The sequence below is a fragment of the Atractosteus spatula genome, chromosome 8 (genome assembly GCF_055471065.1).
Source record: "Atractosteus spatula isolate fAtrSpa1 chromosome 8, fAtrSpa1.hap1, whole genome shotgun sequence".
NCBI lineage: Eukaryota > Metazoa > Chordata > Actinopteri > Semionotiformes > Lepisosteidae > Atractosteus > Atractosteus spatula.
The window spans coordinates 30000440-30026954 of record NC_142713.1 but is presented as its reverse complement, the minus strand read 5'-3'; the positions used below and the strand labels follow the sequence as shown (position 1 = coordinate 30026954).

The 26515-nt window shown below is 35.4% G+C and overlaps 1 protein-coding gene across 1 annotated transcript in view; it reads right to left on the bottom strand.

The window, feature by feature from the left end:
• The window catches only part of arhgef39 (Rho guanine nucleotide exchange factor 39), an 82863-nt gene that overhangs the window by 42485 nt on the left and 13863 nt on the right, over positions 1-26515 (bottom strand). Inside the window, exons 3-6 of the mRNA XM_088923859.1 lie at positions 13877-14058; positions 11509-11603; positions 3613-3733; positions 1-119 (exon numbers count right to left, since the gene is read on the bottom strand). Coding sequence (XP_088779985.1) covers positions 1-119; positions 3613-3733; positions 11509-11603; positions 13877-14058 — 517 coding nt within the window. The remainder of the gene's footprint in view (positions 120-3612; positions 3734-11508; positions 11604-13876; positions 14059-26515) is intronic.

Below are 26515 nucleotides of genomic sequence, written 5' to 3'. Positions count from 1 at the left end.
TGATGAATACGCTGTAAGGGCAAGTTGAGCAGTTCTTCCAGTTTTAAACCTCTGAACTCAGGCCTGGACTCCTGGATCTTCTTAAAACGAGCAAAAGCCTTGTTTTTTTTCACCTGCACCTATTTGGGTTGGGTGTACATAGATTATTTAAAGAATTAGTCATTTAAGCAGCTTTACAGGTTAGAATGACAACACTGTATGTACTGTAGCACTTTTCACTTGAGTAAGTTCTAAATTGTTTGGCACAATCCTTTGCTGCAACATACTAATCAGACAACGCAGAGGTGAGTTTGTGAATCTGACACATTGTGACTCTTTTGGTAGGAATCCACTAACATCATTGTGCAGCAAGAAAATGGACTGGGCTGCAGCATGCGCAATGCAACAACATATTTTAGCCTTGTGCTGCTCAAGAACAGCAGATCCTATTGTACGGATTGGGATGACTGTTCACACTGATCGGATGTGCACTTCTGTAGCACACACACCATTCAAACAATAATATAGCCATCTCAATGGGTACATCACCATAGAACAGGAAGAGGGACCCTTTCTTGCAAATGCTGATATGTTTGGTAGACTTTACAATTCCTTTAAAAATAGCCAGAACTAAGAGTGAAAATGGGCTTAACTGACAATGTACTCCAAATCACAGGAGAACAACTGTTTAACATGTATATCATACAGTATATTGTTGGTTAAGGGCATTTTTACTTCTCATTATCAGTCTGTTCTGTGCCGCTGTGTTAAAATAAGACCTAACTGTTTTTTGGACACTGGTATATGCTCTTTGATTTTTGTAGACAGCATTATAATTAAGTTTTCACAAACTTTTTCACGGTATTGCTCTGGTGATTTCATTTAAGCTGTATAAGAAACCCACAACAAAACATTGTTCCATTCTGCAATATCTTGATTATCAGAGGATTTCAACAACATACATTACATGCAATTGACTTCCTTCAAATCCAGAGAATTTTCGTTACCTAAATAAGGACAAGTTTACTTGATCCACCTTAGATTTCACTTACAAATATTACTATAAGACAAGAGGCACTGGAAAATGAACCAGAGAAGACTTACAGTTTTGTGATTCACATCCTTTGAACAATTTGACGCAATAAAATAGAAAAGGGGAAACGTTTTAACATTAATGCAGACCCATAGAGGTCTTTTAGGACATAGCACCTTAGTACCTATTTCAAAATTTACTATTTGCCTAGCCAACACTGCTTAAGCAAGTGTTATGATATACCGACAATCTGAATTCCGGGCTTTTAAAAAATACATGCATTTCTGTACTGACTATCCATGCTACATACTAATGCATGGATGCATATTTTAATATATATCATCTGCTGATAGTTGCAGGATGCCAACAAAAGGGACATTTGGTAACATTTAAAATGTGCTAATTGAGCTTGGTTACATTATCATGCAAAACAATGAGACTGAAGGTTGAAAAGGACAAACCAACTATTCTCTGTCACACCGCTGTAATTATGCAGCCCCATGTTCCAACAATTACATTTATGTAGACCCACTGGTAAAATCAATGTTACTTGTACAGCTAGTCCTTAATCAATGAAATCAGTCAATTTACCATGGTCACATCCTTCTTCTTAATTAAGACAGTGATATCTCTGGAGCTCAGGGTCTCAAAGAGATAAATAAGTACAGAGGTTAGGAAATGTCAAAGAGGTGACTCCCTGATTTTACTCATCGTGAAGTTTGAGGAAATAAGACAGTTTCTCATAATAAAGGTGTTTCAGGCGAGTATCGTAGCCTCACAAAGAGCTAGCTCACCATTCATTAACAAAGAGCAGGTACCGGCATCTGACAGCCCAAGCACTAATGAGCGGAAAGCCCCTTCAACATGCATATCCTTCATAGACACACACTAAATTATGAAGGTTGTGCCACTTAAGCCAATTTTAATTGGATGCAGTGCAGGCCTTAATCGGACAGTTAGCCTTTCTTTTCCAAAATCCATTTCCAGATGGTGTCATCTGGTTGTCATAATCAAAATGGCAAGAGAGATGGAGTGACCTATTTTAAATGCCCACAGTGTAGGGTAGATCCGGCACTTCATAGTCAATGTGTGCAGACCTATTCACACTACCTTTGGTTCTCCTGAAGGAGGATCTTGTGAACAACAAGGTGTAGGAGGTTTTTTGGAGGAGAGAGGGAGGCTGAAAAAGTACACTGTTGTGAGATGAAACAGCATATGAATGACAACACTAATGAGCTTTAAAGGACTACTAAACACTTTATTTGTATTTGGCTGTTAGAAAACAAATACGAGTTGAAAAATCTGGGGTTTCTTGTCGCAACAGAAACCTTTCCTTTGCTGAAATTCAGTATGCGAAAATAAAATGCTTTAAAATGTCCCAGTCTTTTAGTTCTTCAAAGCACTCCAATTCCCAAGAGTAACTTACAATGGAAGTTTGTTCCCATAGTGTAAAAATGACCAAGAACAGAGTTTAACTTTGGTATTACAAAATCAATTTAGTTTATCATGGCGTAAGCGTGCGTAAGTCACTTTGTCCATCTATGAATCTAAAATTCTACACATCCTAAGTTAAAAGAACAAATTCATGGCAGCTACTGTATCTATCCATACTTAAAATCTCATTAATGATGTAAATATTTACAAAGGTGCAGTTTTCTTCATCATTGGAAGGATAATATGACAGCCACAAATGGCCATGTCTTTCAGTGTTTCACAGAACCACTGTGGCCCTGGGAGAGCTCTCACTTACAAAAAGAAAGGTACTGATAACTCTTAATTTGCATCCAGTATGTTTAAATAAATAATTTCCATTTAACCATATAACAACCTGGCACCACTCTCAAAGAAGCTTTTGCAATCTCCTTGCCATCATTACCATACATAATATTAGTGCACTTTAAACTATGTTTAAACTATGAATTACCACAGGTAATCTCACACCATAACATTCACTGCAATTAGCTCAAAACAAAACTGATGGTTGGTTCCACCTTATAATGTATGTGTATTTTACATGGTAAAATGCTATAAAATACTTTTAAACCAAGGATTCAATATTTTTTAAGGTAAAAGACTTCCTAATTGACAACCTGGCTTGGAGACAAAAGATGGAAGAGGTCTTCTAAAGCTATCAGATAAAGACTAATTAAAAAGCACTACAATATAAAGGAGAAATGTAAACCACCATTTTTTAAAATATTGCATTACAATTTCTATGAATTGCAAGGCTTAAATTAAAGTATATGGGACTGCTAACTTTGGAAATCAAAAGCCATTTCTTATCACAATTAAAAAACTATTGTAATGAAAACACGAGCCTCTTCAAGCCTCCTCAAGGCTTTGTCAAAAAAAAAAACAGTACCACATTTATTGAAACAAGACAAAAAAGAGTACCAACAGGCTTTCTATGGCTCAAAGCAGAATAATCATTGGATCTGGTGGGCCTTAAGGAAAAAGGTAGTGAAAACTTACTTTAAATCTAGAGCTAATCTATAAGCTGCTCCTTATTTCACATGATCAGCGCCAACATGGTCTACGTTTGTGCACATTCACTCACAAATTTGACAGACCACACAGCCGTCTCAGTTACACAGATTTACCTGAAGAACTTTGAAGGCCGTCTCAATGTTGTCCACAAAGGTGATGTAAAAATGCAGATGAGGGCAGAAAGTTTCAAAGCCCAGTCCAAACTTCCCCTCTTCCAAATAGGCCAGCAATGTCCTGAGTGATGGCAATGTTAAACAAAATGAAAAAGGAAAAAGAAAAACACTCAGGAAAAAGAAAAACAGAGTTCCTAGTCTCCCAAATCTAAGATAATTAGTGAGTCATGACATCATCATTTGATTAAAAAGCTAACAAGATAGGAAATGATAGACTAACTGAAGCACTGTGGACACCTCCTGAATATAGTAGTAAGCTCCAAACCTCAATAGAACAATTTATGTTCCTTAAACCTATACCAATTACACCGAACACTGAAGAAAAATCTACTATGAAGCACACATCTATCTCTGTGTCAGCCATTTTCAAGGGCCATATGGTTTTTAAAATAAATCTTCTGTATGTAACAAAAAGAATGAACAATTGTAGAACAGTGCTCCAGTAAGTACACATAAACATAAGCCTGCAATGCTAGTACTCTTTTTCATGCTTACAATGTCAATATTTCAATATAATCCCCCTATACAGAAACACATCCTTCTCATCTTGCTCTGAGCTTTCATGATTCTGCATCAAAGAATTCTTAAGGTTGATGTCATAGACACAACATAGGGATTTATTCACAGGTATGTTACCATTTAAACCAAAAGACTGTCATCGTGACTTTCACCACCCAAAATTCTGGTTTAAATGCGTGTCATTTGGTGAATCTGTAAGCTTCGATTTTATTTTTTTTTCTCTGATTTGAAGTGGTAGACACAAGATTCTTCATATTACTCACTGTACATCACGCTCAATTTTGAATATCAGTGCATGTTCTCCACCTATTTAATTTTATTAGTTTAGGTGAACAATCACGGAACCCATTAGGTATTGTTCCTCAATTGTACAGTTTGCTGCTTTTGCCAGTATGTTTGAATCATAGCCAGTGTCCTTTATGTAGGACCTCTGTTAAATTCCTAAGAATTTTAAAAGTCTAGGTGGCAATTTCACTCCATGAAAGATAAACCAAGATAAACCAAAAGTTCGAGAAACAATCAGTTAGAATGTCTTTATCTGAAATACTGTCATACTGTATGTATGTCAGTTCTAAAATCCTTTCACAATTATGTGCCTGAGTTGGCGCAAATGATTTTAATGTAATTTCCCATTCTTACACTAGAAAGAAAGTTGTGCAAAATAAAAGAATGTTTGCGGCATAAACCTCTTCAAAAATGGATTCATCGCATCCCGCCCCCCTTTCCAGCCCCGACTCTATAATTAAAACAAGTCACATACACACAGTTTCACTTCATCTTCTTAACAAATCAGTTTACTTGTCATGTAAAGCCAGCTCTTCTTATTAGGAAAAAAAGTAAAACCTACAAACCAACTGAATGAGGAAGCCAGCCAACTGTTTTGAAGTCTTGCTAATTTAAAAAAAGAAATGAACACACTTGTGTAAATGTGGGGAAAAAAGGGGCTTTAACGTGCCTAGCTGTAATACTCAGTGTTTCTGAATTGCTCTGAAAGAGTGATAAAGAGAGAAATGTTTACATATTTTTTTATCTAAGACAGGAATGCTGAAATGTTCCACAAAATGTAGTCATGGAAGAATGACTGCTGAGGGCTGAGGTATTTATTGGGCTACAGGCAGTGGTCCTGCCCTGAGGGTACTGCAACAAACTTTACAGTGTGACAGTGTTTGCTGCATTCAAGAACAAAAATACATTAAAGAAAAAAAAAATCAATCAACCTGGCTGTCAGGGCTGTTACAATGAAATGAATAAATGGGGATTTCATCAGATTGTTGACACCTGCAATGAGCTTATTATCTAAAATGTGAAAAACATACACACATCACCACCCCTATTCCTAACAATGTTCCCTGGGATTTTACATGTTTAAAGTAGGTGCGCCGCGCAGTGAAGTTGATTTAAATAGATTTTAATGAAGTTGTGAGCCGAGGTAGGCTCTGTTTATAATCAAGAGATACCATCAGAACCGAGAGCTTCCTAATGAGGGCAGAGGCCACTGAAAACAGCATTTCCTTTTTTTTTTTTTCATGCAGCTAGCGGCTATTTTATTATCATACAGTTATTCATACACATTGTGTGTGTTTTTCTGGTGTGGATGTTTGAATTCTGGGCAAGATGATTCTTTGAATTTTGGGATGATGCATCTAGGATTGCTAACAAATGCATGCATCAAATTAATATCATTCAATTTTTAATATTCTACAAATTCAGAAGAAATAAGGAGGACGGGTTCAGACAAAACAATGCCATTCTGCAGTTATTTTGTTTGTTTTTGGTTAAATCCAGTTGTAAAATTCCTTAAATTATTATTCAGTACTGACTTTGTAGATACTGTTTGCTTGTGCTTAATGAAGCATTTGCTCTGTTGGCATAGTTGCTTTTGTCTGGGTACAAGGTAGATGGAGTAATTGTCAGTTTCTGTTTTAGCGTGACTCCTTTGGTAAACAGTAGGAGTGATTGCCAACTACTGTATTTGATGGAGTTGCAAAGGTTTACTTTGCAGTGGAGCTGAAAACCTGTTTCCCAAGACCACATTTGTCCTTTTTGTGTGTATTCTGAAATTACACCCTGCAGCTGTGGAATGAGTTCACTAAGTACAGTAGCGAACATCAAGTGCAATTAAACAGTTTAAGCTGCACAAAGTTAGTTTATTATTTTCTTTGGAGGGGGGATATAATTTAAACTGTTCAGTTTGCAGCTTTGTTACGTTAATAGTGTTAATATCATTACCTCACCTATATTCTCTTTCTTTGCGAGATCGCTCTCTGAACTGCACTTAGCTTCTGGACAATTTTCTGCATGTTGTTGTGTATAAAATAGGTACCGTTCCAGTCACATCAGTTGCATCAAAGGACACTGAAAGTAGTAAGTGGCTGCTGATTGTACTGTACACAAGGAAATCAATATCTGCATCTATAACTAAGTCTGACTTAAGCACTGCAATTCTGACAAGAATGATTTAGTGCATAAGCATTAGAATTTAATATTATGTTTCACTTATACTTTTACACTGTTTAAGGGGGTGTGCGTAGCACACCAGGCTTCCTGAAATGAATCTGAATAGAAGAAAACGCTTCCTAAATGTTCTGCAGTAAGAAGCCATGCCCAAAAGAACAGCTTTTACAAATGATGGGGGACATGATAGAATTCCCTCGCACGTGTTAAGAAGTATCCTCCACATCCGTTTCTGTAGCATTTTGGTTATCTGTTCAAGGAAAGATAAAGATATTTAACAAGGTAAGATTCTAAGCAGGGAAAAATGAGAAACATATTCCATGTCCCAAGTCATTGACCTGTGGCACATGCATATTTGCCCACCACATTTTCAGTAAGCAATTCAAACCCAGTTCGCAAATTTAACATTCAGGAAATCAATACATAAAGTTTTATAAAAAAATCTATTTCTCAAACTAGGTACCTTTAAGACATTCAATTATGCTCTAATTTTATTCAATATTTTTCACAGTGACAAGGATCTCTTTCTGACATGCAGAATATTATTTGATCTATTTTCAAACCACATTTATTCTCATTAAGAAACCCCCTAGACGGTTTCTTTCAGAATATTTATTTTTCAAATACTTTTTGAAATTGTGCTACTTACCCGATAAAGTGACAGCACTTTCAAGTACTTTATTATAGTTTGTTACAGAGCAGAAACCCAATTATCCTTGCCTGCTATCATGCCTGGTCCCCAAACTCAATAAACAGCTATAATGATGATGTATGGTATCATCAAATCAATATATTCAAATCAGAAGACTTTCTAATTTTGCAATGTTTATTAAGAGATGAATTCATTAAAGTTAATTCAACATCATGGTCAGGGCGTGAGTAAGCAAATACAAAATAAATCACAGAAATTAAAAATAGATTTTTTTTTCTATTTAGGTAAGATGTTTGTTAGAGCATGCCTCTGTGACAGTTGTTTTTTCATATTTTTAATGCTTTATGAATTTCACTCTGAGATGTTTTGGCTCATTTTCTGAATTTTCTCTTGCAGTGTGATCAACAACTTAGAATGCTTTAGACTAGACTTTAGAAAAAAAGGAAAAAAATCTCAAATAAATCTCACAGTGTTTCAGACAAAATCAGACAAAAAAGTTTATAAAGAAGTCTCTTTGTGCATAAAAATCCAGGTTTGTTTTTTATTTACACTTAAATATGCATATCTCAACAGTGTAAGAGAATTATGCATTTGTTCTGAACATTATTTCATACTTTATACATGTTTAAAATACATTGAAGATAAAAACATATTTATTCATGGATCTTACAACCACAGACTATAGCAGCACACAAACAGCTAAGCATGTATATTTGCCCTGACAAGCTAATATAATGAAGAGTATCACATTATTAGTCAGTGTATTCTAGAATTTCTGTTCTAAACAAGTCTGTAAAAAAGTAATTTTTCAACAACTGCTCATTTTTTCCACTTGAATCTATTTGTCTTCAAACATTGCCTGAAATGTGGAACTGTCAAATATGTCACTGTTCATTTTAATATGACCAACAAAAAAGGCCCATTCAGTGTATCAATTTTCATGTTACTGGATACAAAAAATTAAGAGCATCCTTTCAAATCATGGTTTGCAAAGGATTACAAATAAGGGCTGGTCAAACACAGAGAAGATCCAGCAACCTCTCAAGACATGGACAGGATTTCATCCAGGAAACCCAATACATTTTAGATTACAAACAGAGTTACAGGTAAAGGACATTTTTTTTTTTCCCATGTAATCTGTTATAAAGTTAGGATAATGTAAATAATGCTCCTCCTGCACAATATTATACACTTTAACCTGTAGGATACAAATATTATCATAAACCACTAACATTAAAATACAGCCCAAGTGTAGTGATAAATTAAACTCTATGCTCTTGATATCAAAACTGCCCTTTAATGTAAATATTTTTCAAAAGATTATTTCTTTGATTAATGTGCACTGATGGAAGTATTCTCGAATGTGTTTATTTGTAATGCCCTGTTCATTTGTCCTTAAACATCATCTTAGTGGATAAAGCTACAGACAAATCCAACAAACACTGACATGGTCAATTTCTACACAATTAGAAAGACACAGGTCATCAGAGGCTGAAATTTTACAAAAGGCACTTGGTGCCGTAAAACGTGAAAGCAACAGACCTCTGAGAGGGTTTTCTGGGATAAAAACCAATGGATGGTTAAGGTAGGGTTACATTTCACCACACTCCGAAAGAAATTGTTAATGTGGTGATTTTAGAATCATGTAAACTGGGCTTTACTGCAGGTGTATGTCTGCTGCTTGTGAATATGCAGCTTCTCTTAGCATCATCCTGTCTTCATCCTGGTGCAGACCCGTCAGTCTTATACTGCTTAATTTAATGCTTAAACCTTTCGAGTGCACAGCCATCTATCACTTTAAATGTGATGAAGTTTTCAGACATAAGTTCATTTTGCATAAGATTAGAAATCGTCACATTAAAAGCTGGTCTAATGATTATTTTGGCATTAGTCAAATTTAAGTGCAGATTTACGCCAGATAATTTTCTCAGTGGTCATCTGCCAGTGTTAGCAGACATAGAATATTACAACGGCTGTGTAACCAAGAATATAATACGTGTGAACAAAAGTTACAATGTCGTCAAGAAAGCCTTGGGTTTACAAAAACAAGCACTATGATCATACATCAAAAGGCATTTGAAATGTTTGTATACAATTTTGCTTAAAATCTGTCCTCCACAGGATGCATGTATGCACTGAATTTCATGAGATGGTCATGCCAAAATAAGGCCAGTTTCACTTGGAATTAAGTTAATGCTTGACAAGGATTCCTACTTTAATCGTTCAAAACTTTAAACTTATGTTTACTTATTTCTAAAACATTCAGGGTAGGACAGACACACTAAGCTTTGCATATTTGTCTAAAATATAGAATAAAATTTGCTCTCTCTTCCTAAAACCCTAGTTAGAATATCAGCATATTATCTGCACATTATCATGAGGCCTAACCATGACTGACCATTACTGAATCTATCGTCCAGAGCAAGACCAGGGACACTGACAAGTGTATATTTCTCTAAAGTGTCAGGGTGAACTTACAAAATATGCATTACATTTCAGTTTTTTCCTAAATTCAAATCCAAGCTAAACGAAATTTCAGTATGAACACATCCATATATTTTTGGTACATAACATATTAGGATATATGAATTCCTTATAGCCTGGCCACTGAAACATAAAGAAAAGGCTATACACCTATACTTTTTAAATTTTAAATTCTTGCGTTACCTATTGCCAAGTTAATCAAAGATTGAACCAATATAACTACATTACTCTGGGTCTGCTCCAGGCTGCATTTTAACCATCCTTTTCAGATGTCTCCATTGCTTTGCTTCATACAATCCAAGTGCCCGACACCCAGTTCCAAACTTGCAGCTGCTCCATTTTCCATTAGTAACTCAGCTAAATTGAACAATTGGCTCCTGGCACCTCATTATGGAGATAAGACTACTGCATTAGGCTTGGGTGATCACAGGGTGGTTAAGTAATGGTCAGATGTGCCGTGTTCTACTGTAACATAAGCTGTCATTTTGTGAAAACAATATTTCATGTTTTTGTAAATGGTTTAATGAAGGACAAATTTATCAGTGAAAGTCTAGGACTGCATTTCTGATGAGCAGTTTAACATATCAATGTTATATGTATATTCTGCAGTGTTTTACCCAGGTCAAAACTGCCTTTTCCCTGTTGATGTATTTATTGTTGTACTGATGAAATGGGATTGAATTATTTTGTGTAATTAAATCCCATTTCTTCAGTACAACAATAAATACATCAACAGGGAAATAATTCTACGGGATTTTAAACAGTGTAGCTGTCTTCTTGATAGACTAGGAAAGCAAGAAATATTTAAGCTGTTAAATTTGCAGTTTTGAACCAAAATACTTGAAATGAGTACTCAAACCCACGTTAAAAACATAACACTAAAATTCGTATTAAAGACCTCACAGACGATGGTTATCAACTGTCCCACTCTTAAATATGGTTGCTCTTTGATATCTCAATATCCGATTGTCAAAATACAATTTTACAAAATACCTCAAATCAAATACAAGACTTTTTAGATGTGCAGAATTTCCACAAAATACTGGTACTACTATCATACCAGTATTACACCTCCTAAACTATTTTTAGATGGAACGGTCTTATCTTGTAAATTATGAAGCATTCTTCCTCTGATGAACTTTAAATCTACAACGGCAACAGATTTCATTTTCTTTTCTGGCTTTTTCATTCGGAAATTGATTATGCGTTCTTAGATTGTTCCTCTTTGAACTTTCACTTGCCCTACAGTGCTCTTTGAACACTGAGAAAAAATTTTATACATTGTATAATACTCTTTATATGGGTGAAAGGTTTGGAGCATAAAGGGTTGTGTTTTCCGAAGTCCACCAATTTAGTGCAAAAAAACAGGTTTGGTTTGTGGTATTAAAAATAAATGCAACCAATCAATTTTAAGACAGCACCAAAAAGTCAACATTAACGTATTTAATGCTGGCTCCCAATTCTACTTGGGGAGGAAAAATAAAAGTACCATAAAAAATACCTCCTAAGACAAAGAAGTTAAAATGAAACTGTACATCAGGGTAATATGTTGTACTCAACAATTTGGATTTAGTGCCCTCATCGATTTAAAATATCTTGTTTACTCAAACAGATAAAACAAGGCATGCACTCCGAGTTCATCATTACTTCATTAATATGTAAGTCACCAATTATTTTTTCCCTCTCCAAAGAATAAATATTCGATAAATTATTTAAATGATACTTACTGGTTTACTGAATGAATGGATTTAATTGAGCTGAAGATGCTTTCTCTAATGTCCTGCCTCAGGGTTCCCTTCGCTTTTAAAATCTCAACAAAATACTGAAAGACGACAAAAAAGGAAGGAAAAATGAATTTTCATCTTTTTTCTGCATTTGTATAAAGTCTACTGATTTCCATTAAGTTATTTCATCAACACAAGAACTGCAGATGAAGTGTAAAGCATTTAAAAGTCTTGATATCCCAGTTGTGTGGACCAATTTAAAATGTGGTACAAAATAAACACAAAGATTTGCGAGAACAGACGTTAGTACATCAAACACTAGATGTATATGTTCATTTTCAATCATATAGTACCTATAATAGAAACTTATGGTCATGGTCAATCACTTCAAGAAGGAGGGAATGATCCAAAACCCCTCTCATCTGCAGTCATGTAATGAGTTACTGTGTGCATATGCACAAAGAACACTGAATGGGCCATACATGGTACAATGACATATTAGACGTATAATATATTGGAAAAGTATTTAAGTCTTTCCTATGGTTAAAATAAGATAAAATAATATGATGCACAAACATTTTTTAAACCCAATGAATTATTCAAAATTTGAATGTTCAAACTGAAGATTTCTAAGGGTAAGATAAGTTAAAGGAAATGTCAACAAAAACTAAAGAGGAAAAAAATGAAATATTTTTGATTGTATAAGTATTCAAACCAGTAACTCCATATTCGGTGGGAGCACCTTTGGCAGTAATCACAGCCGTAAGTCTTTTTGGTTAAGCCTCCATCAACCTTGCACACTGCGCTGGTGCAATTCTTAACCATTCCTCTACACAGATTTGCTCAGGCTCTCTCGTGGGGATCTCTTACAAACAGCAGCTTCCAAGTGTTTCCACAGATTATTAATATGATTCAAGTCAGGACTTTGACTGGGCCACTCAAGGACATTTACTTTTATATTCTTAAGGCACTCCAGCACAGCTATCTCTATCTATGTTTCATTAGTCTTTACAAGCTTCCCCACTGATGAGAAGCAGAACCATAACATAATGCTAAAACCGTCATGCTTGACAGTTGGGATGGGGGATGTTGCCGACTGAGTGATGAACTATGTTGGCTTTCCCAGATCTAACACTTTGCAATTAGACAAAAACATTCTCGTTTTGACTAGGCTTCGTTGAAAACCCCATGCAAGATCTGAGATGGTTGATTCTTCAGTTCCATACAAGTAACCTTTTTGGAGTGATCAGGGTGTTGACCCATTGACATTTTTTCCCCATCTCAGCCACTGACCTCTGTAGCTTTCAAAGTTTACTGAACATATGAACATACTGTAGAGTTTCTATTTCTACCTCATTCATCTTTGTATGTAATTGCTGGAATGACTAAAACCATCTCAACCATGTTAACAGTTAGCAACAGTTATCACCATGTTAATGAGTATTATCAACATCATTTCAAAATAACAAGAACTTCTTGATTATAAATAATCAAATGATTGATTTTGAATTATTTGCTGCTCTATATTTCCTCTGGGATGATTCAGTTCATTAAAAAATGTAACACCCTTCAGTTTGTTTGCTCATAATATAGTGCCTTGAATTTTTTATACTCATATTTCTGTTTATTTGCAATTAATATATCATGATCTATCCTTATGATCAAAGAGGGCCAAAATATTAATTTACAAATTACTAAAGATCACTTTAATGACAGAAATGAGATTACTCAAAATCCCTGCTCATAATGAATAATATCCTCAAATAAGAAAATGAATGTTGGAATGTTTATTGAGGAGCCAGGAATAAGAAGTTAACCAAGGGGTAGCAGCAAATATGGAGATGTGGTGGAGTGGAAAAGAAGGAATACGACTGCGAGCAAGAGACAGAGGCTTACTGTGGTATTTTAAGCTTTTACGAAGCAATGTCTTGGAGAGTACAAATAGTGGAGATGAGGAAGGCTTTGGTTGCTGAAATTCCTCCCAAACATTTGTTAAAAACCATTTAAACATGCAAACTTCATTATTTACCAATGATTATTATTTGGAGGGTTATTTTTGAATAATTTATGAATATAAGATTTTTGTGATATAATAAATTCTACAGGGTATATTCTTTTCTACATGTACATACTTTAAAAAATGTTCATTGGAAGTATACAGTCATTTTAAATCTGGTGCTTCTTCATTCTACAGATAGCAACAATTAAATGAGGAAGATTCATCTCAAATGCACCATTCAACATAGCTCTTCACGAAAAAGATTCATTCTCCGGGAAAGGATTACGTCATCCAAAACAGGCATAAAAACATTCTTCTTGTTTTCAGCACCTCCAAAAGAGCAGAAAAAAAACACAATATGTAAAAACTAACCATTGTCACCAGCTCCAGTTTTTCACAATATCTCTGCTCAGTCTCCACAAGCTCGCGAGCAGCGCGGTTTCGCTTTCTCTGCCAGCGATCTCTCTGCTCCTGCACGGTGTCGGCTGGTCCCACGTGTTTCAGATGAACACTCATTGCTGTCGGGGTGGAGAGGTGTTCACTCACACTAACAGCTGGAAACAGAGAAAGCAAAGTTTTGTTTTTTTTTACACTGTTCAACAGGTTCTTTTTTTCAGATTTCCCATCCTTCCATTTTCCAACTGCTTCCCCCAGTTCAAGGCAGCGGGAGAGACAAAACCTAGCTTAGCAAGCAACAGGCTTAAGGCAGGCTACACCCTGGGTAGGACACCAGACCATCATGGGACACAGAGACACAAACACTCACACCAGAGCCCCAGTTTTCCCAGAAGTGATTTGATCTACCAGTATATCTTTAGACTGTGGGAGGAAACACATGTGAACATGGGGAGATCATACAAACTCCACATGGATAGCACTCCAGGAACTCAACCTAGGGCCCCAGCGCTGCAAGGCAACTATGCTAACCATTGTGCTGCCCCAAATTTCACATAATAAAGAGTAATTCCACACAAAATAAACCGATCGCTGGTTAAATACTTTATTTTTTTGTTCGGAATTTCTTACAAGTTTCACAGAAGCGCCATGACCATTTTGGAGTTACAAAAAGGCTATCTCTGTAGGTTTAAAAAATAAGAACATCCATTGCTGCAACAAAAGTTAGCTCCTTACTCTGTAGTAAAAAATAAATGGAACTAAAAATAAGACAATAAAGGACTTTAATAACAGCACTGTGCTGTAAAATATCTACTCAAACATAACTTTATGAACAGACCCCGGATATCAGAACCATATGCACTATGTAGTTATTACTGGACATTTTACACTACTACTAATCTGCTTGACCTAAGGCAAATGACAAGCAAGTTGTTTTCTTAAGGAAAATGTATTTAGGAGGAAGATGGATGCAACAGGGTAATTTAGAAGCCATTAATATTATAGTTCTCAAAGCCCCTGGAAACTCTAAACGATGAAAATACATGACATCGCAGTCTGACATTTGCCATCCAGTGCCTCGATTCTACCATTTCATAGAAAACATATCAGACCCATATAAATGCAAAACTCTTTTATTTTATTTTTTTATAAACTGTTGAAACCTAACAGGTCTTATGGAAAAAAAATCCTCAATATTAAAATATTTAAATTTTACTATCCTAACATCCCTTTAGTTTACTTGCATTTAACTCATAGTTACATTTAATGTCCCAGATGGGAAATTTGCTTTTTGCAGGCAGCTTAGGGACACAACACAATACATTGAACATAACACAAACCCATTAACGAATGAGACCAATACGAGTGTGATGTGAAAAAGAATATACGAAAGAAGTAACATTTTGTACAATTAATTATCCAAACTAAACAGGTTAAATAGCTGTGGAATTAAAAGATAACTTGGATCTATTGCACTTGAATCTAGGTTGTCTACATCAGCACCCAGAGTGAAAGAGTGAAGGAGCTCAGATTCACTGTGGGATGGTCACGACAGTCAATTAACTATATTGACCTTCCACACTACTTGCTTGATGGAGATGTCTGAAAACTGGAGTGGTTGCACCACTAATTTGCTGGTTACTTTCACAATCCAGCTCAATCTTTTTTTGTTGTGTATGTTAAGGTTGCCAAACCAGGCTACTGCATGTTAGGATAGATTCAATTGCTGCAGTGAATGTTAGGACAGATTCAATTATTGTACAAGTTATTGTTATACACACATTAATGGGTAAGGACTTACTTGAAACCCTTCAAAACCATTTGCACTTTCTAGTTTTCAAAATCATTCTTATTATTTTGTTCATTGATGTTTAACACAGTCTATAAAAGTTACTTCATAATTGCATGTACACCGATTATGAACATAAAACACGTTTAACATAGTGTAACCACTATCCAACTATAATGGTGAGCCTACAGTTTAAACATAAGCTTCTGTCCTCCAGCAAGACTATTTTACTGTTTCTAAGGACTCAGTACTCAACATTCCAAGTTTCTGAAAAGAAAAAAAAACAGTACAATCTTTTCATTTAAGAAAAACGGCAAACTAGGAACAATTTACTGAATAAAATTTAGAATAATTTCACTTACATTTTGTACATAAGCTACCCCTCACTGCCTCAGCTGTGTATTATATAGTGTCACTGACAAATAGGTTATTTTGCATTAATGTACTGTGAGCTGTATGATAAAACAGTGGGGGGCAAAGCACTGTCATGCATTCAAGAGAAATATAAACTACATAAACTGTGAAACACTATGCCATTAGTATAGACAGAGAGAAAGAAAAGCCATTGTTACTAAATACATGCAATGCTCCTCAGCTGTTCTGTGGGAGGCCACAAGTAGACAAGGCAATGTCAGAACTGATCAAAACTGCAGCTGCGGCATTAAAAACGTATCTCCATTTCCGAATGTGTATGTCTTTATTCTTTAACCCATTCTGCCAAGGGGTGACGATGTTCTCCTCTTTCCCCGATATCTATATGACTTTCATGCAGATGCAGCTGCAATTTTAAAAGTATTTCACACACTGAATAGTCTGCAGTACTACATTTGAAGCAAAAAAAATCAATCATGTCAAGTGCACAGGGAGGTCACTAAGGCTGTCAATTTCAATCAAATCTGTAATTAAATACATCTCCCAATATAGATTTTTTTATATATTTATTTTGTGTGTTTAAAAATATCATTTATTCTTCAGATATGTCTTGCTGTGGTGAATCCCTGATCAGGCCACTGATCTATAACATTAAGCAAAGGCTGTGATTGCCGTTGTTGTTAGCACATTACACTTACTTTGTTTTTAATTGGGAATATGACACCTAAAACCAGGGATGTCAAATATAGATCTGGGACCATAGCGATCTTGCATATAACCACTGTCTGTGATTCTCTACCTCTGTCCAATCACAGTCTCCCTGTTTGATGTTGTCACAGATCTAAAGTAAATGGGCTGTCTTTGTGTATAACTGGGGGAAAAATGACACACACTTGCCCTAAATTGTTAGGCAACCTCAGCAACTAAATCCACATTGGGCCCATGGAAAGAGTACCTAGTGAGTTATTTTACAAATTCCTATTCATATTTTTGAAAACAATAATAATGTTTATGTTACTAAAAAAGAAAAATAAAATTAATGTGGTTAAGGAGAGGTGGAGAAATGTATATTTATTGAAGTGAAATATGTGTAGAAGTGAATTTACTGTGGTTTATGTTTTTGATATCTAGAGAATAGAGTTCGACATTTTTGAGGTTTTAGTTTTTGTCACGTTTTTGCCGTTTGCTGCTTCTGTTTCCCAGTTAAAAGCATTAAATCTGTTTCAAATGTCTGTTCTCTTCAGCATTTAATACTGTATGCAGATACAGTACAAAATGCAAATTGTATGAAAATAATTTTTTTCAATATTTTCAAGTTAGAATGATCGTCGCCATCTTATGCACTGTCAGTATCTTTGTGATGTTAAATGGTTCAGTACGTAAGCTTACTTTACAAATGCAAAGGAACATGTAATAGGTTTATTCCATGCTGAAAAGAAAAGAGAAAACACAACATTTCGGCTGTGAAGCCTTCTTCAGGTCTTCACAGCTGAAACGTTGTGTTTTCTTTCTTCTCTTTTCAGCATGAAATAAACCTATTACTAGTTCCTTTGCAGACTACGCATGCTGACGCAGCTACCCACCTGAATTACCTTTAAAAATGTTCACAAGGGTGCTTAAATTGTCTGTGAAATGCAGGAAATGTCTTGATAGGATAAATAAATTCAACATCCATCCATTTTCTAACCAATTCTTCCAGTTCAGGGTAGGGCTGGGCGATATGGCCAAAAACATTATCACGATAAAAATTTTCATATCAGTCGATATCGATAATTATCACGATAAATGTCAAATCATTATTTCTTTCAAGTTTAAAGGAAGATTTTTTATCCTGAGTGAAAGTTGAAGAAACCAGACAGTTAATTGGTAAATTAAACAACTCTTTATTTTAAGAACACAACAAACACTTGCCAAACAGCAGAAATATTAAACAAATCTGAGGTAGAGAGTATTCAAGTCTTTTTTATGTCAAAATATGCATGAGTAAAATTTACAAAATAAATATCTTAATAGAAAAATTAAATACTGCAGTGTGATAAAACACACATAGAAGATGGCTCAGACAGACTGCAAAGTTTAAAGTGCTCTGTTTTATGTCTGATCGTAAAAAGCCAAAATATCTTCAAATTACCGAAGTTGAATGACCTTTTCTGTCGACGATGTCATCGTCCTTCGAGCTGGTCGTTGGCAGCACTACATTTGCTTCAGTGTCGCTCATTTTTCCACTCTAACTACAATCCTGTCAGCCACCACCGTGTGGGTAAACAACACCGTTAGCTGCCCGGTCTGCAACACGCACCCTCACTCGCGCAGTATTTTGTGCATAAACATATATCGAACATTTATCAAACTTTTGTTAAAATTATATTGAGGAAAATTATATTGCGATAATTATCGCCCAGCCCTAGTTCAGGGCTCTTGGGCAGGAGAAGCCTAACCTGGCAACCAACAGGATAGGAAGGCAGGATATACCAGGTGCCAGCCCATCACAGGCCTCACACGCAGACACAATCACACCAGGGCCCATTTTCCCAGAAGTCAATTAACCTAACAGTATGGACTGTGGGAGGAAACTACAGCACCTGAAGGACACCCACATGAACATGAGGAGAACATACAAATGCACACAGCACCCCAGGGACCCAGCGCTATGAGGCAGTAATGCAGAGCACTGCACTACCATGCCTCAATAACATTCAACTTTTAAAATTTGAAGTTACGATGTAACTGGGAAGGTTTAATAAACTAAAAGATTTCTTCATCCGGGATCTTCATACATTGTTTATCAGTCTGTAAAATCCACTTTTATGAATTTCGGCCCATTTTTGCCGGAACTGCTTAATATCTGAGACATTTGAGGGTTTCTTTGCATGAACAGCTACCTTCAAGTCACTTCATAATGCCAAATTTCTTTTTCAGCCATTGTGTTGTAAATCTGCTTGCATGCTTAAGATCACCGTCTTACTATAGGACCCACTTTTAGCTTGGCTTCAGCTGGCAAATGGATGGCCTGGCATTCTCCTATGGAATTTGATAATAAAAAGCTGAATTAATGGTTCTGTCGATAATGGCAAGCCATTTAGGCAGCCCAAAACGATGATCCTCCCACTTGGGAAACTTTGGAAGGGCGGTAGTGCTCTCTTTAGAGAGCAATGGTTCTTCCTGGCTATTCTCCCATAAGAATCATTTCCATTCAGTATTTTCTCAACGGCAGAGACATGAACACTGACATTACCCACAGTGAGATAGGTCTGCTGATCCTCAGATGAACTCTCAGGTTCTTTGTGACTTCCTGGATGATATTTCAGGTATAGTAGCTCTTGGGGAGATCTTGGCAGGACAACAAGTCCTGGGGAGAGTCACAGCAGTCATGAATATTATTCCTTGGTCGACCATCTATCTGACCATGGATGAATGGAGCTCCGAATGTTCAGGGATGGTTTTGCAACTGATGAGCACTAACGACTCTTTCCCAGACACCTTTTGATCACGTCATGATGTGTTTCCACTAACCTGTGCGGTGGAGACCAAATTCCTGAAGGTTTCTGACTATATTATAAGACAGGGCTGCCCACAGTTATTCCTTGCTACTTTTTATTAATTTAAATTACCTCCTGACTTGTGCTAGTTGTTCACTTATTATTTCACATACTTTAATTCTTGATTATGCATTTTGTTTGCATAACAAATCATATAAAAAATGAACTGGTAAATGAAAACCCCTTTGTTTTTTAAGATAAGACTAGTTTCACTTAACTCTAAAAAGATAAGAAATTGAAATTCATGTAATTGGGGGATCACAATGATTTCTCAGCACTGTATATTGAGATAAGAATAAATTTATGAGACTCACTGGGGTCTGATAAACTTTGGCACATAAAGTTGTAATGTATATGATTATAATTTAAGCACTGTACACTACTTCGATAGGTAATGGTGCCAGCTAAAATCATTCATTTATTGTTGGCACCTGTTCTGTTTCTTTTTACTTCACAACAACTTAGAACATCAGAACATCAGAAGCCCTGCAGATCACACAAACCAGTGTGTAAAACTGCTTCAACACCATGAGATTTCCAAAGTGCCGATTAAAATGCAGACTTGCAAAACCAAAAACCTCAGGACAAACTAATTTGCTCCTGAAAAGCTCATACAAATGTATAACTGAATCAGAGCTTTGCATCCTGTGTCAAACACTTGAGAAAACCACTGTTGCTTTATTAAAGGTCATTATGCATCAGTCGTTATTATTATTAATGTGGTAAAACAAGAATCACATTTGTACCCGTCTTAACCAGCCAGTTATGCACAGGTTTAGATATTCCTTCATAAAATATTCATGAGAACGCTCAGAAAATTCATCCCAATGGGCAATGTAAGACCTTGCATGGTACGCTTAGATAAACCTCTGTTTATTAGGCAATCAAGTCCACAAGTGTTTGTGAAGCAATGTAGTAGCCTAAGTCCTCTAAAGTTTACCCACAATACTATTTTAAAATAAACTTGCAAAGTGGCCTTTTAACAATCACGGAAAATATCCTCAGTAAGAACCAGGTTCTTGCATAATCACCCCACCTAAAACAAATTCCCAAAGGACTTCTCAAAGTTACCAACATATACTGATGTAAGATAAATACAATCTTTATTATGTGCTTTTGCAAAGCTGACATACAGAGTATACGCACTTATGTTTGTAAAATTCAAGGCATTTTGTAGAACAATTAGCCTAGATACGGTAGAACAGAAAATCTAAGCAGAAACAAGTACATACTGTAGCACTGCACATAATTTAACTGGAAGTAAACGAAAGATAGAGAGCATTCATATTGCATACTGCACTTTCCGCATAAAAAGATTAATATACATATTATTTGTTATGGAATTTGTTACGAAATTGTGGAATTTTGGAACACTCGCCCCCAGTGTGTCAGTTTTAAAGAGCCTGCTTTCCAGCTTCCATTATGACATGCCTATTGTCCATTGTGATTAGATTCATTCAACTTCTGTACACTGGGACTGGCATGAACTAGACCCAGAACTATCAATTCCAATGCAGGGTTTTGCACAACCAGCTCTTTAAATATTTAACAGATCAATAAAGAATTCAGTTACATAATAAGGATGCAGTAAACACCTGTGCTAGAATGTACTTGAGGGGTTTGACTGTAGGGGAACCTTCCACTCCCCTTCTTTCGAAAGGCCACAGAAGCAGGCAAAATTGTCAGGTAGTGGAAAAAATGCTTAGATCACTTCCATCTCTAAATTGAATAAGCCTGAAATTACACACTAGAAACATCACTCATATAGTTACAATCTATTTGGTTGCTTAGTACTTGCCATTCAGTAGTAACACTAAATAAAACAAACTATCAGAAAAAATGTGATTTTTACGTCTGGTTTTTAGAAAAGGATTTGAAAGGGAAAGTATAAATATGCGTCTTCTAACATCCCTGGTAAACAAGCCATTTAAATCAACAGAAAATGGAATCACAGATACACCTTCATAAACACCCCTTAAGATTATGCACAATGGAGTAAAAACAGTTTATTAGAAAATGGGTACTTCATTTAAAATGTAGATTTTAGTTTACCGATATATTCTGTTCCATCCATATAAAATACTGCATGAATAATTTTTCAAAAATGATTACTCACACATTGAAAGAAAAGTAGGTTACTGAAAATGTATGCAATCCTTTAATAAGGTCCATGATAAAAACCATCACCACAACATGACAAAAATATTTTAAAAAACAGTTATTTGACCAAGATCTAAGTACTGTACTTCAATCATTGCCATGGTGGTTTTAGGTGTTTTTGGCTTGAGTGCTAAGGAAATACACTAGATATGTTTTTAGTCAAAATTGTAAAGGATACCTCTTTTGTTACTGACCCCTTCTGTGAAATGTAAAAGCACAGTTTACTCTCTGAACCTACTGTCTTCAAGTTAAAAACTAAAACAGAGGCTGGACACAAGTGAAGTGGAGCATAGGGCCATAAAAGCACATAAGTGCATAGCTTTTGATAAAATTCACAAACCTGGCATGGATTTTATAAATCCGTGTAGGTAAACTTTACAGAAGTATAATTTAATATAGTACAAGCTGCAATATGTTAAGTTTCCCAATACAATATACTCTTTCAAGACAAGAAAATGCAGTGCAATTCACCTCATGGCAGAGAGCTAATAAAAATATAATACAGGCAACGTTAGCAGTTTAATTAACCAATTTCATAAGTTCAATATCAGTTTTTTATGACTGTAAACACTCTCACTTTTTAATATAAATGTTCAAATAAGGAAAATACATCTTATAACACTAATGCAAACACCTGCATGCCCCAAGAGACAAGCTTACCACCATCCTTCACATCCACACTGCTGGCAAAAGAGAGACAAACAGATCGACAGAAGGGAAAAAAAAATTATTTTATATAGTGCCTTATGAGACATTAAATAAAAGCTTTTTATGGGAGAAGAAAATCTTAAACTTTTGAAATGCATTAATTAATAAAATAAATCAATTAAAAACTAGAGTACAGAGTTTACTCTATTTAATATTGAATATGGCCTTGGAGATTATTAAAGGCAACTCTGACATACAGAAGAACAAGAAGAGAATTAAGGTTGAAAATATTAGTAAGTAATCATAACTAGAGTACTCTGTAGTTATCTAAACCTACTGTAGACTGGAAGAGTTCACAAACAGTATCTTATTTGCATATAAATTATCTAGCCTAGTCCTAGTATTTGTAATTTAATTTGCATTACTGTAGTAGTTGACATCTGTATCATACATGGATTTCACTACAATCAGCTTGAATGGGTCTGTTCTTCCTTGTGATCATGCAGTATTTAAAACAGAATAATTATTGAATAACACGTACCAGTGATACTCAACTTGCTGTTGAGTCTTCCAATCCCAACCTGTCAAAAGTTAATTAATTATTATGTTAATCTCGCTAATCGTTAATCAAATAATTAAGGATCCAGTTATAACTAAATTCTGCAATGAAGAAGACTGGAAAGATTAAGGAATGTGTTGGAGCATATTTGATGATGGTTAACTGAAAAATCCTTTATACAAAAATAAAAAAATATAGCCTCAGACCATAAGTCTTCTTTTAGTGGAAAAAAGTGCAAAATATACATAAATCCAATATGCAAATGATGTGCATTTAAGCTTTTAAATGATTGGTAAAAGACTGACAGATAACACTACAGGAAAACAGTTTAGTGGGTTAACAGTGTAGTACACTTAACAGCATTAAAATATTAAATATTAATGAAAATTAGGTAATTGGTTATACAGGCACTTAATTACATGTACATTTTGAATTAAATTTAATTTTTATATTTAAAAAAGTGTTCTTAATGAAAATGCTTGTTTAAATATGAACAAACTTGCTTGAATAAAGTGATAATGCACTCAACACAAAGATGTAAACAATGTTTCATTATAGGCTGTTTAAATATGTATGTTCTATGTGTAATTAGTATAATATTTAATTATTTCTCACCTTCTTCTGTGTATCTCATCACTGTATGGAGAGTATATGATGTTCGTAAAAATGACTAGCATTCATTGCACTTTCTACATGTATCATATAAAAAAAGTCAGGAGATATTAAATTAATATTTTCCATTGTTTCATTTACTGATATAAATGTTTCACTTAATGCAAACAAATTACTTCCTTCTTTTTAAGTAGATAAATCTCTCAATTTAACAAAAAAACTATTAAAAAGGTAATGTTATCTTTTTTCTTGCACAAACATACAATCTTTTACCACCTAAGAGCAACTACAAACAAATCTGAAATATTAACTTTTTTCATTTATATTATCTTAGATTGGATACAATAAAACAACACAAAACAATTTCATTTATGTTGTGTTACTATATTTCATCCAGGACAAAGAAATGAAAATACTACATTTCAAATCACTGACAACAGGGTTACTTTGTAGCCTGATCACATCAGATCTCAGCGTGGTCAGTACTGGGTGGGATAGGACACCTCTAAGGAAAACTAGGATGTTGTTGCAAGTGATATGGTAGACCAGTAGGTGGCACTCTTCCCCCTTGACCAGAATTTCCAACACAATACCCAAGTAAAGTAACAAAGGAAACTGCATTATAGGAGATGTCCTACAATGAGATGTTAAGTTGTTAAACTGAGGTTCGATTTGGTCATTAAACATGCTATGACACTGATCTTAATAGGACAGGGCATGATACCCTGGTGTTCCTGGATAAAATCCATCTGGCCTCCATACACACACCCTGTATTTTCACTGTGTACTGGAGCTGCTGTAACTATTGGCGTGTGCTACTCTTCAGAGGTAGCTGAAGTGGGTGCTTTGATGTGTCTGGGGAGTCCACAGGGTGGAAAGCATTATACATATGCGAGGAATTAATATTAATTATCACTAATTAGCAGTTATCCAGTGTATTACTGTGTCTAACCAGCAATAGAGTGCTGTTATTCTGTTGAAATAGCCATTATTCAAGTCATATCTTGTAGCAAAAACTACAATGCATCTATACATCATAATAGCAGGTAGCCACAATTTTCCTCTTATACCATTATTAAATTACACTGAATATTTCTGTATTAAACTGGTCAAATAGATTGTCTCCAACATTATCCCGCAGCAACATTTACTCACTGCCACTTTCTTGTGTTCAATAAGTGCTATAATGTGCAAAGAAATGGTACATATTGTTTAAAAATACTTTACTCTTAGGCTTGTAACCAAAGAGCTTTTGATTCTTTGAAGTTCAACAGTAAGCATCTCAGAGCTATTTCTTTCTCTGATAAGACAATAGGTACAGACTTGAAAATATATGACCACCCAGAGACTAGGCAGGTCTTGTTTATTGCTTTTAATTGGCATCACACGAGCTGCAAAACATTTTTCACTCAGCTCCAATTAGCCCCAGGAAGCAGGTCCCTGGACGGCAGACGTAGTTTGGGAGGCCATGCATATTTTACATAGAGACCAGCTATATGGATCAACACCCAGCTGGGAAGACAATAAATCCTCCCTCATGCCAAAGGCAGTCAAAAGCTGATTAGAAAAATGTTTCGCTATTTAAAAGAGCACATGAATGCGATTCCTTATAAAAATAAAGGAAAGAAATCACACAGGTATACACTGAAATACATACACAGTGCTTTCTAAAAATGATGTGCACAGTGCTCCTTCCAATGATGTTCAATTCTGTTCAATTACCAATGGAGTATACACATTTTTTAAAGCAGATGAGCTTAAGAACACTCTAATGGGTGACAGACAGCATAATGTCAGCATAAAATGCAAAGAAATTTAGTTTGTGAATACTAAATTGTAAAAGAAAGCAACCCCTTGCAAAACATAAATGGACTCAGCTGCTAACAATTACTTTAACAAATTACACAATTAGTGTGCAATAACAGAAGTTCACATGATTTCAGAATACACGTATCTATCTCTGTATGTTCCCTCAACTTTCAAGCCAAGATTCAACTATGAAGAGCTTCCAACACAGCTTAGGGATAAGATTGTAAAAAAGGATGAAACAGCAGAAGGGTATACATTTTTTAAAGACTTTGAAAATCCCTTTGAGCCCGTGAAGTTGATTATTAAGAAGTAGAAAGTGCCTAATCTAGGCATTGTGTGGGAGGTAAGACACAGTTCCTCCAACCTAAGCAGCCAGGCAAAATGGGAACTGGTTAGGAATGCCACCACGAGGCCTCCAGCCACCTACAGTACAGTGTTCAATGGCTGAGATGGAAAAAGATGTCCATATGTCAACAGTATCATACAATATAAGTAGGAAGAAGAAAGTCGTTACCAAAAATAACAATAAATCCTGCACTGAGTTATCAAGAGAGCATTTATGCGAAACAAGGGTCCCTGATATCAGTTAGAGTTAGGGACCAAGAAGCTGCCACCTGTACAGAAAGAAATGTATATACTGAACCTTTTCCCATAAAAACAATGTAAATCTGGGGACTGTAAGAATGTAAACTTTGCACATGTGACAAAATCAGGGAAGATTTTTCCATAGGAATAAATTGAATAGAGTAGGGTTAGGAAAGAAGTGTGTTTTATGTACAGCTCTCCAAATACAGTCCCTTACTCCACATGAACACATAACATTAATAAACCATTTTTACTCTAACCTATCCATCAGTTTATCTTGACCTACCAATCATTTTATATAACATTATTTTAAACAACATTAAAAATCTCAAGCGAAAAATATACTGTACATAACCATTTATATGATCTCACTGTCAGAAATGGACAAGATGTGCTTGACGGTTTACACTACTGCACTTTAAAGCACCTGCATTGTCACTTGCACTAGGCTTGGAACAGATGCAAAAAAGCCATTGTTGCAAGATCCAACACTTTATCCAAACGGAAGTATTAAATGAAGTATTCAAGCGGATATTATACAT